At 39.5% G+C, this 18,363-nt stretch overlaps 3 protein-coding genes across 4 annotated transcripts; 1 reads left to right on the forward strand and 2 right to left on the reverse strand.

The window, feature by feature from the left end:
- Nucleotides 1-79: 79 nt before the first annotated feature.
- On the reverse strand, nt 80-4,531 carry txlnbb (taxilin beta b). Its single transcript, XM_079458974.1, has 10 exons — nt 4,452-4,531; nt 2,960-3,193; nt 2,792-2,883; nt 2,541-2,711; nt 2,262-2,456; nt 1,894-2,013; nt 1,739-1,813; nt 1,555-1,647; nt 741-836; nt 80-668 (listed from the first exon to the last, which is right to left on the reverse strand). Exons 2-10 carry the CDS (start codon nt 3,180-3,182, stop codon nt 141-143), a joined length of 1,593 nt encoding a protein of 530 aa, XP_079315100.1. The 5' UTR covers nt 3,183-3,193; nt 4,452-4,531; the 3' UTR covers nt 80-140.
- A 755-nt stretch (nt 4,532-5,286) lies between these two features.
- Nucleotides 5,287-8,131, forward strand: LOC306895136 (gap junction epsilon-1 protein). Of its 2 annotated transcripts, none has more exons than XM_079458151.1 (3): nt 5,287-5,478; nt 6,676-6,858; nt 7,032-7,912. In XM_079458151.1, exons 1-3 carry the CDS (start codon nt 5,443-5,445, stop codon nt 7,425-7,427), a joined length of 615 nt encoding a protein of 204 aa, XP_079314277.1. In that variant the 5' UTR covers nt 5,287-5,442; the 3' UTR covers nt 7,428-7,912. The 2 variants fall into 2 exon arrangements, with proteins under 2 accessions (XP_079314277.1, XP_079314276.1); XM_079458150.1 differs by lacking the exon at nt 5,287-5,478 and adding an exon at nt 5,891-6,086 and having other exon boundaries at nt 7,032-8,131.
- Nucleotides 8,132-10,559: 2,428 nt separating this feature from the next.
- Nucleotides 10,560-16,613, reverse strand: hivep2b (HIVEP zinc finger 2b; the record flags this gene model as incomplete). The annotated part of the gene is made up of 6 exons (XM_079459247.1): nt 10,560-10,970; nt 11,222-11,883; nt 12,067-12,162; nt 12,233-12,408; nt 12,499-12,641; nt 12,723-16,613. 6 exons carry the CDS (start codon nt 16,611-16,613, stop codon nt 10,560-10,562), a joined length of 5,379 nt encoding a protein of 1,792 aa, XP_079315373.1.
- Between the last annotated feature and the right edge of the window lie 1,750 nt (nt 16,614-18,363).

Genomic DNA, 18,363 nt, shown 5'->3' on the forward strand with positions numbered 1-18,363 from the left:
GGTGAGTGGAATGCACTCAAAGCAGTGGATTTATTTGTAATCCAGCCAAAAATGAGACTGTTTGAGGCAACTCACTATTAAATCAAAGAGGCAAAAGAACATGAACTTTATTTGTGAATGTGACAAATTACCATTCAGATCTAGTCAACCGACTCCATTTCTTGATCTCTGATCTCTTGATGTTCTTCAGACAGTGTGTCTGTCTCCAGTGTAAAGTTCTGCTGGATCTCAGCGTCGGCCTCTGAATCCTGCTGCTCATCCCGAGTGACGTCTGTGCTCTCAGAACACTCACAGCAGTCGTCCTCGTACGCTACTAGTGGCAGGTGACGGCGGATGGTGAAAGAAGCAGCCAGCTCCTGAAGCCGAGCTTTCTCAGACTTCAGAATGGCGAGCTTGTGGGTCAGAGGCGTCTCGGGCGCAGGGGATGAGCATGTCGGTTGGGTAGGGGCATCTTGTGTGACCGCTTCTGTTGAGGGTACCGCTTTCTCTTCCGTGGCTTCTGTATCTCCCACCGTCTCAGTGGAGACAGTCGTGTCGGCCGCAGACGGCTGGGACTTTTGAAGCTTCTCAGACAGGGTCTTTCTCTCATCCTGAAGTGCCCTACATAGCTTCTCCAGTTTTTGGGTTTTCAAGGTGTGGAGCTCAAATTCCTTCTCTTTAATGGCTTTCTGCGTGAGAACACGACACGTTAGATATTTGGATGCAAGAGGAGGGAAGGTTGGAGGAGATGAGCTACTCACATCTGTCACCATGTCAAGCAGAGCTTTATTACAGCCATCAAAACGGGACTTCCAGGTCACCGCCTCTTTCTCCAACTTTTTCATCTTCTTTGCCATCTGTATGACAAAACAGCATGTTAACATGTACACTAGACAGAACAAGCATGAAACGAACCCTTGTGTTGCGATCTTAAAGAGTTTTCTAAAGTAAGCTGACAATAAACAAGATTGGCATGCGACCCGATGTACCGATGTCATCATTTGTATTTATTTAGAGTTTGATGTCATTCATTTGTCTTTGAATTTAAAGCTTTATAAGCATTTGTTAAAGCTGTACTTTTATCATTTGTGGTTATTTTCGAAGCATTGCTTCAAAAGATTTTAATTCCTGTGTAAATTATGTCACTTGAGATTTGGTTTCTGGCTTTGCTGCGTAAAGATGGCCTTAAAAGGTCCCCATGAACTGAAAGTCTCCAATTGTCCAAGCAAAACAAAATATTGAATGAGAAAAAGATGACGTCATTTGTGAAGAGTCGACGCTTAAGAGCGTAAGTACATTTTCATCTTTTGTTTCAAGATTAATATTATTGTGGATTAAACAAATAAATTGCTTACTGTAGAAGTAATGATGATAAATCAGCTACATTTTGGTTTCGTGGATGGGGACTAAACTTTCCATGCTTAATAACAGTTGCCTTTCTAAAAAGTACATGCATGTTTTAGGCTAAAATAATATCTTACTATTGGATCAAAATGATATGGGTTTTATTGGAAGACACAATATTAATCACATTGATGATATGAACACTAAGATTGAGAACTGAATGACACGCACCTTATCCATGTCCTGTTTGAAGCTGGCATACACACCAGTGCTCTTCGATACTGTTCCTTGGAATTCATCAAACTTCTCCGAATACAGGGCAAGCTACAGTACAAAAAAAAATCATTTCTTTCATTTTTAGAAAAAATAGGATTTAAGCAAAAACTAAGAATGGTAATATGTAAAGTAAATGTACCTGGGTCTTCATGTCATTCTCTTGTTCTTTCAGACGTTTAACATTTAGTTTGGCCTCTGCGGTCTGCTTCAGTAACTACACATGCAAATCAAATCACAGAAAGTCATCTCTAGACGTTTTTCACACATTAAATTCCCTCAGAATATAAAACTCACGTGTTCCTTCTCTAGTTTGTGTTTCTCCTGAGCAGCTTTAAGCAGCATGTTGGCCTGCGCGAGTTTCGTCTCCAGTAATTTCTGCTGCAGGTCTCTGTGCTTGAACACTTTCTCCAGATTCTGAACAAACAACAATACATCTCAGTCTTAAAGGGACAGTTTTCTGTCATCATCTGTCATCATTTACGCACCCTCTGTACATTTCTTTGTTCAGTTCAGATATTTGAAAATAGTGGCAACTCAAATGCAAGAAATGTATACAGATTTGGAACAACTAGGAAATGATGACTTGTTATTATTATTATTATTACTATCAGATGGATGGACAAAGCTGTGATACCACATGAAACAGTGTCATTGTCCCGTACCGCTTCTCGTTGATCATATTTGGAAATGAGATCTTTGAGTTTCTCCGCCAGGTCGTTGTTTTCTTTGCACAGTTTGTCGTTTCGGCTGCTGTGCTCCTCGATCTGAGTCTGGATTCCTGTCAGGGTGGTCTGGAAATGTGTGGTGATTTCTTTCCTCTTCAGATCGTCTTCACGGCACCTCTGTAGAGTTTCTTCCTGAGCGACACAGAAGCAAAACAGAGTTTAATTGTTGGCTGACGTAGATCGACAAACTTGTTAACACATAACATCGTTTTTCACCTTTAACGTCTTGTTGTGTCTCTGCAGCTCTCGGCACAAGCTCTCCAGTTTACTGCGGGCCAGTACGGCTCTGCTGTGTTCGCTCTGCAGCTGATCTTTCTCCTTAAACACCTGGAGAAGTTTCTTTTGCAGAACCTTCAACTGTTTCTGATCAGATCGATGCTCTTGCAGCTGAAAAGAGCATCAAATCGTTACTGACCCGGAATAAAATCCCAAGAAATCCCAGGCAGATTGTTGAAGATCGTACTCACCAGTTCAGCGTGTTTTTTGATGAGAGCCTCCAGTTTCTGCTCCGGGGTATCCAGTTTATTCAGGCTTTGCATGAGCAGCGTGGCTTCCTTCCCTGTTATCATTCACACAGTGTATGTTGGTGATAGGTTAACAGCACGAAGGGGACAAATATTCCTCACGTGACTTACCGAGACCTTTCAGCATCTTCTTTTCCAGCTTCTGGTCTTTAGGTTTTCCTGCCTCCTTCTCGTGTGTGATGGTGTCCTCCTCAGCATCCTCAGGTTCGGAGGGTCGGTCGGTCGTCTGATAAGTGCTGATGATGTCCTCCAGCTGCTGATTGAGATCTTCAGTGAGGTCATGAGTCACATCTGTCTTACTGTCACCATTAGCGGGTTGTGAACAGCTCTCCATTTTGATGTGCTCTTCAATCGGGACAGAAGGAATTAGTTGGGAAGTGTTACATTGCGAGATGTTATGCATCAGTTAAAAAACATCTCTGTAGGCTGTTAAAATATCTGGAACATGGATTTGTTTTAAAGAATTGGACAACTTATGAAAAAAAAACTGTTTTCCTATTTTCGGTTTGGCATATTATCCGATCACACTTTTCAAAATGTATTACATTTTATATAATACGCAATCATTATATATTTGTTATCATATAAAAAAAATATCTTTGTTTCACAACATCTGCTTTTCCATCGCTTCACGTTTCCACTTCACACCACTGACGATTGTCTATTGTTATTTTATTATAAATATATCATTCTCTACAAATCTTTCTTATTTTGTATTATTCCTTACAAATGTCTCTTACATCTTTTATTGCTCTTCACAATTTTTGTCTCATTTTGTGCAATTGTCTCTAATATTTTGTTTATTATTCTGCTAAATTTTCTCTTATATTTTTTTATATATACAGCATGCAAATATATTAGGGTTTCAGATTTGACTCATCAATCATTATGATTTCATGTTGTATTTGTGTGAACTTCCATTATAAAAAAAAACTGTGTGCTCTTTCTGATCATGAATGTTCTAATGTGCGAATCACACACATAATAGAAGACGGATCCAAACATGACATCAACGTGAGTTGTGGTTGTACTCTTTAGGGTTGTTTATCTCCCGAGCAATGGAGTGACTATCTGTCTGGCCCGTTCCTCTGGTTAAATATAGCTTCTCTGCTGGCTCTGATAACTCTTTCAAAGCATGCCACATGGCACCTGTTCATGGTCTCTGGTCTATTTCAAGGACACAAACTCTTAATATGGTCAAAATTACTTGTTAATTGCCAACGATTTATCAAACCAATGACTGTTCATCTACATGTTTAATGATTCCATTGCACATTTAGTGATAATGAGTCATTTGCAAAGTGGAATAAAGAATCAACACATTGCTTGCCATCAAATTGACCTTCACATATTTCTATGTTCTTTTCACTGTCGGTGTCTCTTGTCTTACGTGCGTTCATATTTCAGGGATTCAACAAACACCCCAAAACCTAATGAAAGTACGTCTGAAACTGTTAGATGTTCAAGCACATGCATTTTGCAATCTGGGTATACACGTTGCATTTTCCTTTAAAGTATAACATCACATAATGTTGCATTCATAAAACAGAGATTAGTAGAGACATTTAGTAAAGTTGAGAGGGAGAATTGCAGGAACACTTACCAGCAGAATCACTGAGAGAGTGAGCAGAGGAGTTCAGAATGTCTCTAAGCGGCTGTCAGGGCTCCAGAGCAGCTGGGACTGATTCAAACAGACCTCAAAATAATCCAGAGGGGTCGGGACTTCAGCTGTGTTCAGTCTGAAACCACTCCACACTTTATTTTCAAGCTGCTTTAAAACAAAATGTACAGAATATCGTCGCAGTCCCCGTGAAACCTTGTATCTCCAAAACTCGTTTTTCATGCAAAGGAAAAACCCTGTTTACTTTTTTAAATGATTAAACACCGTGTTGTCAGAATTGACATGAACTTTTGAATACTTTTGATAGTTAGATATCTGCAAAACCCAAATAAAGGGTGACTAATAATTATGAATTATGGTAAAAATGTAAATCCCAAAATGTGGATATGCAAGGTTTCAGAAGCACAGCAGTAATATTTTAAACAACAATACAATATTCAATGTTGACAGAAGTGAAAATACTACTAAATTAAACATGGTTTTACTTAGAAAAAAGGTGCTTAAATGTTCTTCAAAGCTTCAAAATCTCTTTCATACTTTTTTATCATCTGAAGAATCTTTTTAAAGGTTCTTTATGGCATCAAAGAACCTTTTGAAACAGCTTTTTGTGTATAGCGAACGGTAACCTTGGTTTTCACAGTAAAACTGGATATACAAATGACAATCAATGCATCAAAAAATTTAGGGTATAAGAGATGTAGATGTGCTTAATGTACTTTGCATCACAAAGTCTTCATCAGCCAATTCGAGAGCATTGATGGTGCAGTAACCAATGCGGTCATGAGCAGATCAATTTGACCATGCCTCCATTAATCTCAGTGTGAAAAGCTCTTTTGATGAAGTGTAAGGCCGAGCGCGGTGTTTGCATTACAGTCACTCTGCATCACGGGGAAATCTTTCCAGCCGTGACTTTACCAGCTTTCAGATCTTGAGACGTATTTCCCATGGGTACTTCTTCATCTATATAAAATAAATGAGGAGGACAAACTCTCCGCTCGGACTCAGGCTGGTAAGAGATTTAAAGTTCAATTAAACATTGAATATAATGTTTTTTTTCATCATTTGAAGAAGTGAGTTAACAAGTTTTTTATTCATGCAAAAAGTTTTACATGTTTCAACCTAAACTATTCTGTTGGTTTCCGAGTTTAAATTAGATGTATAATCACTGATGTGATCTTTTGTCTCCACTGTACACACTTACACATTTAAGTCATTGTTTACAATCTTTTTCTCAATAAAAGATCAATTGCTTTCGTTCTTTTCATTTACTTTATATTCCTCTTAAATGCATTGTGTTTTGGTCGCATGATCCCCCATTATGAGTCAACGGCTTGTTTTTTTTCCGCTGACATTGTTGAATGGGGATTATGTGTGGAGCACATGTTCGGTGCTATTGTTTTTTTCTTTTTGTTGTGTACCTCATGGGTAAATCAATGAAGGTAGAGCGGATGAAAGGGAAATATGCGTTGACGGGAGCTTTTGCTCCATTGCGAAGGTCAACAGGCAGAACAGAGTTTGAGGACACACGGCTGCAATGACGGCCAACAGCCGCAGATTAGTTCAACTTAAAGAATCATCATGTCTTTAAATTACATAAAGAACTTCTATGAGGGATGTGTAAGTAAACTAAAACTGCGGTGTGTTTGTGTGTGTGTTTTGGTTTGTCACAGTTTTCTCGTTGCAATTTACATTTAAATGGCAAATGTATGCCTATAGCGTTACAAACCTTTTGTTGTGTAAAACTGTGACTGTTTCTTGGCATCAGTCAATGATCATGTTTTATCAAATTTACAATTGTAACAACCATAAAAATATAGAAATACGTCAACAATATAGAAAACAAAATAAAGAAACACAAAACAATTATGTTATTATTTCACTAAATATTGTGTTGAATACATTTACATTTACATTTACATTTATTCATTTGGCAGACGCTTTTATCCAAAGCGACTTACAGGTAGTTTTTATACAGTGGCACATTACTGCAGAGCAATCAGGGGTAAGGTGTCTTGCTCAAGGGCCCTTCAGTCATGACCTGCTGGCACTGAGATTAGAACCGGCAACCTTCTGATCACAAGACCAACGCTCTAACCATTAGGCCACAGCCACAGCTGAATACTGGTTTATTAAATTGAATTCTATTAGAAATGTTTTGTTATGTATTCTTACAAACACTTTAATGTGATTGTACCTCTTTTCTTAGCTTCGGCCTCCAACTGTGATTGGTCAGTTCCACACCCTGTTTTTTGGTTCTGTGCGCATGTTCTTTTTGGGAGTTCTGGGATTTGCGGTTTATGGGAACGAAGCACTTCACTTCAGCTGTGATGCGGACAGAAGAGAGCTCAACCTTTTCTGTTACAATCAATTTAGACCTGTAACACCCCAGGTAAAGTTCAAGAAAGTCAGGAGAAAACATTTGAGCATGAGAAGTGTCACTTATGTTTTTGAAAGTCAAATAAGCACATGTGTAAATATCAGACATTTGACTGAATTGACATAATTCTAATATAAGGAGGAAGCATTTACGTATGACTCAAATCTTACACCTCATGTTTTCAGGTGTTTTGGGCTCTTCAGCTCGTGACTGTGCTGGTTCCAGGAGCCGTTTTCCATCTTTACGCAGCGTATAAAAACATAGACCAAGAGGACATTCTGGAACGTCCGACCATCACCGTGCTCTACATCATCTCTGTCCTCCTGCGAATCGTCCTGGAGGTGGCAGCGTTCTGGCTTCAAAGTCGACTCTTCGGGTTCCTGGTTCATGCTCAGTACTTATGTGACGCGAGTTCACTGGACAAGACTTTGAACTTTACCAAGTGCATGGTGCCCGAGCACTTCGAAAAGACCATCTTCCTCAGTGCAATGTACATCTTTACCATCATCACTATGGTTTTGTGTGTGGCAGAGATCTTTGAAATACTGTGCAGAAGACTCGGCTATTTAGCCAGTCAGTGACATCATTACATCAAATAACTGATATGGAAAATATTTATAAGGAATAAGATATTATTTAATATCCATTGCCTATATCCAGGTTTTATTGTGCTCTACCTCAGTTAATGGCCACACAGCGATAAGGCAGAAACGTTCAAGGATTCTTTGTTGCTGTAAGGGGGTCAGGGGTCAAATATGACTTTGGGTAGAATATAATAAACTTTACAATATAGCAATATTTTGCACAATAATACGTTTGCGACTTTTCAGTTGTTTTCAAGGAGTACTGACTTTTTTTGTTGTCTTGGACTTGGACATTTGTAGACGTGTTTTACTTCTTTCATGTCCTCGCATGTCTTAAGATGATGCCAAAATAATTTATGTCAATTGCATTTTTAAAATGTTATTCGTAAGCATCTGTACATAAAAATAGCTTTTTTGTTCTGAATTTAAAAGAAATTCAGCGGCTTAGTAAATATCACAAAAATAAACAGCTATATTGATTTAATATAATCTTTACGGGATTCTTTCAGTGGGACATATTTAAAAAGATTAAAAAAATTCAACAGGTTATTTCTGTGAAATAAACATAATTATTTATGTTTATTTCATGAAAATAAATCCAACAGTTTATTTCTCTAAAATATAAAGTACATATTTTTTTATGTTTAGTGAATGCAGTAATTTTAATTAATTAATTGAATTAACTAATAAAATGTTTTATATAGACTTGATATTTTCATTGAATTCAAATAGAAACCTTTTAGTTACTCGGATTTCTTTAATATTTCACTTCCATTTACTTAATTTAAACGGTGTATTTAATAAATTTATTTAATTTTTTTATTTTGTTTTGTGTAAATTGTTTCACCAAAAAAGAGCGAGTAAATCACACTTAAACTTTAACTGTGTATATAGTGTATATACACTACATCAAAGCTGAAGTTATGAAATAGTTTCACTTAATCATCAAATTAAACACTCTTCTTTGTTTTATAATTATTTTTGAGCTTGATGTAAGAACGTCGTCAACAAATATTTATATTAGAACTTTAATATCATATTTTCTAAAGGACATCTTTTAATCAGAATAAAACAATTAAATATTAAATCAGCTGCCTTAATGGGCGAAAACAAAACAGATCGATAAAACATTTTAAATAACACAACTACTAAAATACCTTTAAATAACCTCAAAGTCTTAAATATGTAACACTGTAAACATGACATGAAAGTTCATTCAGTATAAAGTCAGTTTCACAACTTCACCATTTCAGTGTTCGTACCTCTCAGACTTTAAAATAAATACCAAGATGTGAAATGAAGCTATGAGCTTACACTTCACAAATAGGTTCAACATGTTAACATCTACACTGGATTTCATGAACAAAACATTTCTTAATCTTGGCTAATGCTCATATAAGTATGCCGTTGTATATTGTAAGTTCATTCAAGTTTTATATTGCATTAATGAACATACAGTTCAAAAACGTTTTTAGTATGTAACAATAGCCAAGATGAATAGATGCTTTTAAAGTATTGTTCAATGCCATTTAATGTTAAGTATTCCATTAACTGATGTTAACATACACAACCTTATTATGAAGTGTTACCAGCTTTGATTTCTAATTCACATATCAATATGTTTAACATGAGATAGCACTTATACCTCCTTTAAAGACATTTAATATGACTTAGTCTAGTTTCATACATTCAAACAGTCTAATATTCACCATCAACCCGAAAAAGCAAAATATGTATATTTGTATGCTTCAACTCTCCTCAAAGCAATTACAGTACATGATAGCAGTCATACGTCTACGTGTGCACATATAATTGACTAAACACTGGAATGTTGTGCCATATAATACATTCAATTAAAAATCCTCTAACCGTCTAAAACGCTTCAACATAGCTCTGATATTGATGACATGGCATTCAGTCTATCAACTTGCTAGAAAGTGCTTCAGTTAGTCATCTTAATACATAATACTTACTACTTAGAATATAATATGATGTCATACGCAGATCTAGGCCTACATTATAAATTGCTTGTATTGGCATTTTGTTACATAAGTGCCGAAAACCCTAAAGATTAAAGAAACGAGGTATGGAACATTTAGAAAAATACTATACGGTGAAGAGCTTCTGAACAAAAGGGTCGATAAAAGATTGATAATATTTTTGAAAACATGTTACGTAAAGTTCAAAAGGTGCCGGCGATAATATACAACAGCAAAGGCAACATTATAGCATAGCTGAATGCATTATGCAAACTTTAGCATGCGTAATAAGTGCAATCTTTAAAGCAACCACAACACCTTTAACTGTATAGCCATCACAAGTAAGTGCAGAAACAGCGAATGACCGTCTCTCATCGAGCGATACGCAGACGTGTTCTTAAAAGGCACAAAGCAGAGGTCGATGAAGACTATTTCCGTAAGAATGGCGACAATTTGTTACTCAATGTCCTGCAGGAAAACATTTAAATTTCTTGCATGTGTTATGTACATGCATCTTATTCAATTAATATTAACAGCTGAGATTTAAACGAAAGGCTGAAAGAATATAGATTGCGAGTTGCTTTGCATATTCTGAGCATTATTTGTTTCTACGGTAAAAAACAACTCCATAGAATCGTGGTCAGACTGTGAAACAGGAATACATGAATGCAAATGCTTTCATCTAAGCACAATGTCATTGCATTTTAAAATGCATTCCAGTTCTTCTAAATGTATTTACAGCACCTGGCAGCAGGGACTTTTAGCACTCTGTGCTTGCGTAAGACCGCAATTCATAATGATACCCAAGTATGCATTCTCGCAAGGGGTTATGGGATCTTTCAGGTCCACAACTGCTGGATTAATCATTAACCAAGATGAGGCAACGGTTTAAAGAGATTGTTTGTCGATATGTTCGTAGTAAATTACCTGAATAACGCATCCGGTTTCATGGCACAGACATTTAAAGGTACAGTATCTCTGAAGGGATGATGGTTGCCAGAAGAAAAATGCAGTTCATACAGTTAGTTTGTTCAACTGCACTCGCATTGGGTCGACCAAACATCCCGTCTACGTTTGCATACTTGATGTTTCCGATCTATGAGCTTGAATTCAGTTTCGCTTTTGAATGTGTCCGTACAATGCCCAAAAATCAACTTTTAGGATCGGTAACATCTTCAGAAGTTATTCTCAGAGACGCGATAGCTTTCGCACAGATGGAAACGCTCTCTTCCTTTTTATCGTCTTTGTTAGGAAGGCTAGCATCAGGCTCTCCGCCGCTGGCCGATCCGGGGACGGGGGCTGAGGTGCGGTCGGAACTAGCACTTTCTAACATGTTCCCTTGTGGAGGTGATGGGAGGGAATTTCTTTCCCCAGCAGCACCGGGTGATGATGATGTGGAGGGCATCCTTAAACCTCCAATAGGGATCATTGGAACAGGTGTTGGCACCGGTCCTTGAGAGTGCAAAGGTAAATGACTGAGGATGTCTGGCTGCAGGGTGGTGGAGGGATTTTTACGGCCGCATAGGCCTACAGGAACATACAGAGGAGAATTTTCTTGATCCTAAAAGAAGAACATGGATTATTATGCTGTTAGTTTCATAGTAATGGAATTTTCACACACTTTGCAAAACATCGACAACAAGATTTTAAATTAAAAAACTGTTAAAAAGAATTTAAGAGATATTAATTTGTGAGTTGATCTATACTGGTTGTTTGGTCTAGTTAGATTATTTTAATACTGGAACAGCTTCAGTTCCAACCCCTAAAGAAACCTGCATATTCCTAAACTTAAAGCAATGTGTAAATGCATACCGTGCCCATCTCTGAGCGCACTCCAGTGACTGGTCTATGGGGTAAAGTTTGAAATCTCACACTCCTTCCCTGATCCACATGGGCCCTGTACTGATAAGAGCCCCTGCGTGGAGACGCGGCCCTGAGAACCCCTTTATTTCGACCCAACGGAGACTGCGCTCGCTGCCCTGTTGGCTCAGAACCTGCAGGTCTTACAGGCGAGAGCTGCCGAAGAGGTGAGAAATCTCCTCTGATGCTCAGATCTCTTCTCGGAGAAACAGCCCTCAGGGGAGACGAGTCTCGGCTTGACAACATGTACCTCTGGCGAGGTGAGTCCCAACAAGGTGACAGCAGCTGAGTTGGACAGACCTCAGAATAAGTGCTTGATTGCTCCAAAGTGAGATCATCTTCAAAACCTGGTAAGGAAACTTCAAGCTGTTCCTTCGGTGAATTGCGATTCGTGTCGGGATGTTTAGTGGCACGGCTGGACGTAAATGGCTTGTTGACTGCATAGGGCTGAGGACTTGTGCTTCTGGACAGAGTTTTTGGTGTAGAATCACCATCGCATTCATCGTCTTCCTCATCGTCCGGCTCATCGCCATCCTCATCCGTGTCCTCCACATCTGAAAACTGATGTTTAATGGTGTCCACTGGCCTGGTACCTAAGGACTTCTGGACGTCATCTACACAAACGGCGAGAACAGAAAATGAGATAAGCAGACTTACATTCAGCAGTGAAAAGTTTGGGGAATCTAGTTTTAAAAACAGGCTGTTAAAATTTAAAACCAAAGAAACGTTTTGGGTCAACTGCAGCAAGTGAGCTAAGTGGAGCTGCCCATGATTGCAAAAAATATAACACCTTATACCTGTATCTTCTGTATTGTCGATGGCAGTGGGTGAAACTCCCAGTTCGAGACATTTTTTCATGTGAGACTTTGACTTCATATGCTTGGTGAGATTCCCTAAAACAAGTTGGATGTTAGTTTTCAATCTCAATCACTCTTGATAAAATGTGGCTGTAACAAAACCCACCTTTCGTTTTAAAGGCGAAATTGCAGCACTTGCAGACGTAAGGTCTGACATCTGTGTGAGTTCGTATGTGTTTCTTGAGCATGCTTGGCTTCTTACAACGAATGCCACACTCTTCACAAATATACTTTCCTCTGCCACGGCCCCTTACATACACGTAGTCCTCATTAGACTTATACCTGACAGAGATAAACAAATAACACAACACTTTTATTAACATGTTTTACATCACTCACCAGTCAACATTATTATCACAAACACATCCATACCCTCCTTCAAAAATCTTTACACGAGATGTTTCTGGTTGATGTGCAGACAGTGCAACATCCTCTCGTAAGGATTTGCACCTCTGGCTAATGTCTCTTAATCTTACATCATGCTTCATCTCTTCATCGTTGCATTCCAAAGTTACCTGCAAATTCAAAACAGACACAGTGTTAACAAAAAAGTCAGTCAGAATGAAATCCACAAGTACCCGCTCCTGTTTACGTACCTGTTCCTGTTTAGGTCTCCATGGGGTGGAGGTTACAAGCAATCCTGGTTGATACATTGTGGCTATTGTATAAACAATGTTTTGTCTCCCCTGTTTAGATCTTAGAAGAGCAAGCACCATCCCTGTGCTAAGACTGGGTGGATTGGGGTTATGGCATCTCACAAACCAAGAGGCGTACTCTGAGAACTGTGCAGCTGTTGGGGTACTGTTCGGTTTGGTGGAGTTGAGATAGCACCAGCTCACACAAGTAGTGGTATGAAGACCTGGAAATTTGGGGGAAAGTAAAGCCCCAGTGATCTCAGTGGCCAAAGCACCTATGGCTGTATGAGAAGCCATTGTGTGATCTGGTGTTGGTATGCATTCCATCACAGGAGCATCTTGAGCAAAACTGGCAGGAGCTTGTAATTTTAGACTGTGGTGTGAATCTAGGTAAACCTCATCCATATCTACTTCCTCGCTGAGTTCCGGTGGCTCCTGGGTAATTGCTGATTGAAACCCTTCCTTGGGACCATCTTTCTCGCCTTCAAGATTTCCTAACTCCACAGCACTGAGCTCTTTGACAATCTGACCATAAATGTTCTCATCTTTAACTAGTTTTTTCTGCTTTGCTTCGATGAAAAGCTCAATGCTGCTTGCGGGAGAAAGCATGCGCTTGTTTGCTCCACCACTAGGGGCCTCGGTAGTTGATATGGTTTTGGAAGTTAACGATAATGGTATGCCGGTGTTAAGCCTGGCTGGTGATGCCTGCGGGCTGCACAATTGAGGCATGGCTGTGGTGAAACTCTCACTGATGGATTTCTTGTGCTCTACACATGAGACAGGACTTTGCGTGTGAGAATCCAGAATGTGAGATATACTAGTGTACGTTATGCTTCCATAGGACGGCACCTGCATCTGAATTCTGACGGGAACTAGTAAATTAGACATCCTTTGACTGGATAATGCTTGTTGAGCGTGAGAAAGTACTGCTATTGTGGACAAAACATTGCCCAAGCTTCTTGAACAATCTTCCTGGGGGTTTCTTAAGCTGATATAAGTTTCAGCTGCCTGGAAACTCTCAGGTTCCTTTTTAATTCGATGCATCACACTATCTATATCCTGAATGTGGCAAACATTGCTTTGAGTGTAATGCCTCTCAGATGAAGTTTGCACTGGGCCAACTGGTTTGTGTTGTTGAAATGGGGAGCCAGAAAATCTAATTCTTTCAATTGTTGACATTCGTCTCTTGTTCTCTTCATCTGAAAATGTGACATCTTGTGTCACATGTACATTTAAAGATTTGTCCTGCACCACATCTGGTTCTGCACTTAAAGATGCCTGTCTAACTAAGAAGCCCCTTCTACGTTCTTTAACATCCTCCTGCCTACATGTAGATGATGGAGACAGACTGCCATAGTCAAATGACTTGCTTCTAAATTCAGAAACCTCTGCGGGTAAGTTATAGGGTGCCTGCTCTGACGCAGAGCGTCGCATTTCTCTGTGATGACTCTGCGAAATAGCTGGAACCGATAAGAACTCTAATGGCTTATTATTCTCATCTGAATTGCTCTGAGAGGCAACATTAAGAATCTCCTCTCTGTCAAGCGACTGTGAGAAGCTTGAGCTGTAGGACAAATTGCTATCTTGACTCAGACTCCTGGAGAGACTTGTGCAAGTGGATTCAAAACTTGATTCACCTGAAGAGCATTCCATCTCTGCTAATCGCAGGCGTTTCTTTTTAGGTGGAAGTTTTTCCACTGGAAACTGTGAAAGTGTTTCGCTCCTTTGTGGCCATTGGAACTCTTCTGTGTGCTTTTCTCGTTGCTTGATGCACGCTTGATCTGGAACCTTGCCCGGTCTGTCAGGTTCCACGGTTACTCTAATTTCAGGCACTTGGATACTGGACTGAGATGACGGTTGCTTTGTCATGTGGGGTTTCTGGTTTACACTGCTACCCCATTGCCAATCTATTTTTTCCGAGCTGCGATTTGTGTCATTTCGGAGACCCTCTACGCTATGCTCTGTGAATTTACAAATAGCAACTTTGTCTGAGGTATGTGATCTAATATCTGTTGGTTTTTCTGAGGTGTTTGACCAGTTTAATTTATTTGTATGCTGAATTACGGAGATAACATTGCTGCCAGCTCTTCTCTCAGTCTCAGAGTAGGCCGTCTCTAAACCACTTTCCTTGGTCTCAGATACATGTGAAGACTTATCTTGGATATGAAAGTCTTCTTCCTCTATGACACTTTTGTCCTTTCTTCTTTTTCTTGTGGATGCTTCTGACAACTGGCTTTGATAGGCCGTGCACATCTCTGCTTCTTGATAGTTTTCAACTGCCATTTTAGAATCTTCCACATTGTGTATTTTTAACTCTGATTTCAGGCTACAAGCCAGGTGAGCGTTACAGTCTGATTCTGCATGTCCCTCATTAGCAGAGTGTTCAAATGCCCCTTGGCGCATGAGTCTTCGTATACCCATTGCTCCCCGGTAAGTGACATCCCCACCGGACATTCTTTCATCGAATGAATTACTGCTTCTTAGTCCTTGTGGTGCGTTCAGATTTGAATTAGTTGAAGTTGGAAGAGAGTTACTGCGTAGGAACATGGTACTCTCTAATGGTGTTTCCAGAATATCTGAGCTATACGTATCAGGAATTCCACATTCTTGGTAATCTTCCTCTTGGAAAGACTCTGAATCAAATTTTAGCGACCGGACCAGATCTTTCTTGCTCTGGCGTAAGCAGGATTCAGTGTCGCTAAGCTTCATGCTTTTGTTTAGTTTAATCATAAAACTTGACGAGGCTTCATTTATGTCCGTCATGCAGGTCTGTACAGTGATGGATTGTTTCGGCCTGGTGGTCGGTTTGTAACATTTCCCAAACATGATTTCTTGATATGATTTGGCACTCGAGCTTGAAGGGTTTAACTGTTGTTCGGCACTCTCAGAACGTGAGAAGTATCCAGAATCAGTGCTACCTTTACTGTAGGAACTGGGCAGGGAAAGAGAATGTTCAGAGTCTTGACTTTTCTTCTCTGACAGCCTGAGTGCCAGTCTTTTCTTAATGGTGGAAAACTCCACCATCTGGTCCACCTGAGCAATTGCGGGTGGCTCCATCATTTCTCGAAACTGCCATAAAGTCACTTTTCCAGATGTAGTTTCCCTTTTGAAGGAACTCTGGGTAGAAAGCATGACGTCTTTTGTTTTTGCAAGTTTTTCACCCTTTTCTTGAATTAAACTCTCTTTGACCGGGGTCGTTGTAGCAAAGGACGACTCCTCCACAACCTCTTCATCACTATCGGTACTCTGCTCGGCATCCGAATGCATCTTATCCTCCATTACCGCCGACTCTTCATCCACATGCTTGCTGTCTTGTTCTGAATACAAAACCATTTCAGCTTTCACTGCATGGGCATGAGATTTTCTGTGTTTGTACAGGTTGCTCTTGGTTTTAAACGAGAATCCGCAGGGAATACAAGGATATGGACGTTCACCCGTATGTGATCGGATGTGTTTCTTCAATACACTGGGTTTGGCACAGGCTCTTCCACAATACTGGCATACATACTTTCCTGTCTTTCCAGATTTCTGCTCTTTTTTGTGCAGACCCTCTGAGAGCTTAAGGTCATACTCTGGTAGTTTGTTTGGGAGAGAAAAAGTCTTTCTTCTTAGACGAATGTGACACTGTTCTCTAGATTTTGAGGTAATTTCTGAAGCGAGGCCCTCGGAGTCCATGCCAGGAGATGGACTTACATCTGCTGTCCGAGTTTGCTCTGCCACTTTAATTTTGTCCTCCGAGCCTGAGGATTGGCCTCTTTGGGTCATCTCAAATGACGAGTCCTTTTTGTCATCTTTGAAACTGCTCATCTGCTCGGAGCGCTTTGAGTTACCTGAGGTTTTTGTGGCCTCCATGGTAAAGATTGTTTATATTTATAACAGGTGCTACATGGCTCCTAGTTTTGTCACAACCAGAATTGCCTCAATGAAAGTTTGTTTTATCTTTGTCTTAATCCTTTAAACAATTCTCTGTGATCGTAGTCCAATGGTCAGCCCAACAACAGGTGGAGTAATCTTTTCCACATGTTTAAAAGCACGGTTCAGTCCAGTTGTTTAAAAATGTTCTTCATCCAAGTCATCTGCAGAAAAAAGCAAAATGGTCTCAAATGTTTAAACTATAGTAAATAACGGTGGGACAATTATTCACCAGACTACAAAAATACAAAAGGCCTATAAACTCACCCTGACCGGAGCGGCGTGTTTATGAAGGCAAACTGCCAGCCCCATCTCTATGCCTGTCTGAGGGTTGTGATGGATGTAAATCCGCCTCGAACTGTTAGGTCAGAAAAACTTCCGTTAGAGATTAACCAAAACTACACCAATCATTTCACACTTTGGAAATTCATGTGGTGTGACTTTATCATGTAACCCAAAGCATACACAAATTAAACTAAATAAATAAATAAAAGAAACCTGCAATCGAGTGACAATTTCCATTACAATTATTGTGTATGTTGGCAAAACATGAACAGAATATAAAACAATACTATTATGTCTCAATGGATTAGTTTACCCTAATATGAAGCATTCTCTCATAATTTACTCATCCTCATGTCATCCCAGATGCATATGACTTTCCTCCTTTCTTTTGCTCAACACAACTAATCATTTTATCATGTTGTTTTCATTTTGAAACTCAAAATAGCGAAGCTCTAAAAAGCACATGCATGCATTTGAGAGAAAATACAGATCTGAGCGCTAAATTCAAATATGACGGCACGTTGCAAACTCAATGGTTATTGTGTCTCATGATGAATCACACATATGACTTTAACTAGTCAATCAATTACATCTGCTATTATGAGTAAATGATGAGAGATTGTTTTATTTTTGGGTTAACTACTCCCTTAAACCAACAACAACATGTTTTAGGGGCGTGTCCCAATATAATTCACATCGTAACATCTGAATGAGTGTAATGAGGTTATGTAAGGTTGTCAGGTTCAGTCCTCTGAGCTCAACTTAATTAGGACATTTAAACTCTGCAAGCCAACAGAGAAGTAAGTCCAAGATCTGCTTATAAAACCTTAATCGAGTTTTTTTGTGGGCTGCAATGAATTCAAATGAGTTCACATCAGAACTGAATGAACATTGCCCCAATAAATGACGATTATGGTGGACGAATCTGCCAGAGACTTCATGCATCCTTATGAACTGGGTTGACTGGTGAAATGTGTCAGTACAGTCACAGTATTCTCTTTTCAGACATGAATGAAGTGATGGGTGATAGTAACGTCCAATTTAATAAAGAATTTGAAAAGTAATGCTCAGTATTTCTGTAGCATCAAAGTTTGACCTTGTATCATAACCTTCATGCACACACACACATCTGCATTTACATCTCCACACTACATTAACGACCAATGAAATTGCCAATGGTGGGAAAATATAAACGACATTACGTCATATATCACGCCCCCCCCCTCCGCCACATCCCGGCATGCCTGTGTCATGCCTGGCAAAGCATCTCAATACAGCGACAGTGTTATGTTCACCTTGAACCTCCAGATGCAAACCGTCCACAGAAGATCTTAAAGCAGAGAGCTCGGGGTCTGACAAGTCACCTGCTTCTGATTCACCATATCATACAACACTGTCATTACAA

Source organism: Barbatula barbatula (assembly GCF_947034865.1).
Source record: "Barbatula barbatula genome assembly, chromosome: 6".
NCBI lineage: Eukaryota > Metazoa > Chordata > Actinopteri > Cypriniformes > Nemacheilidae > Barbatula > Barbatula barbatula.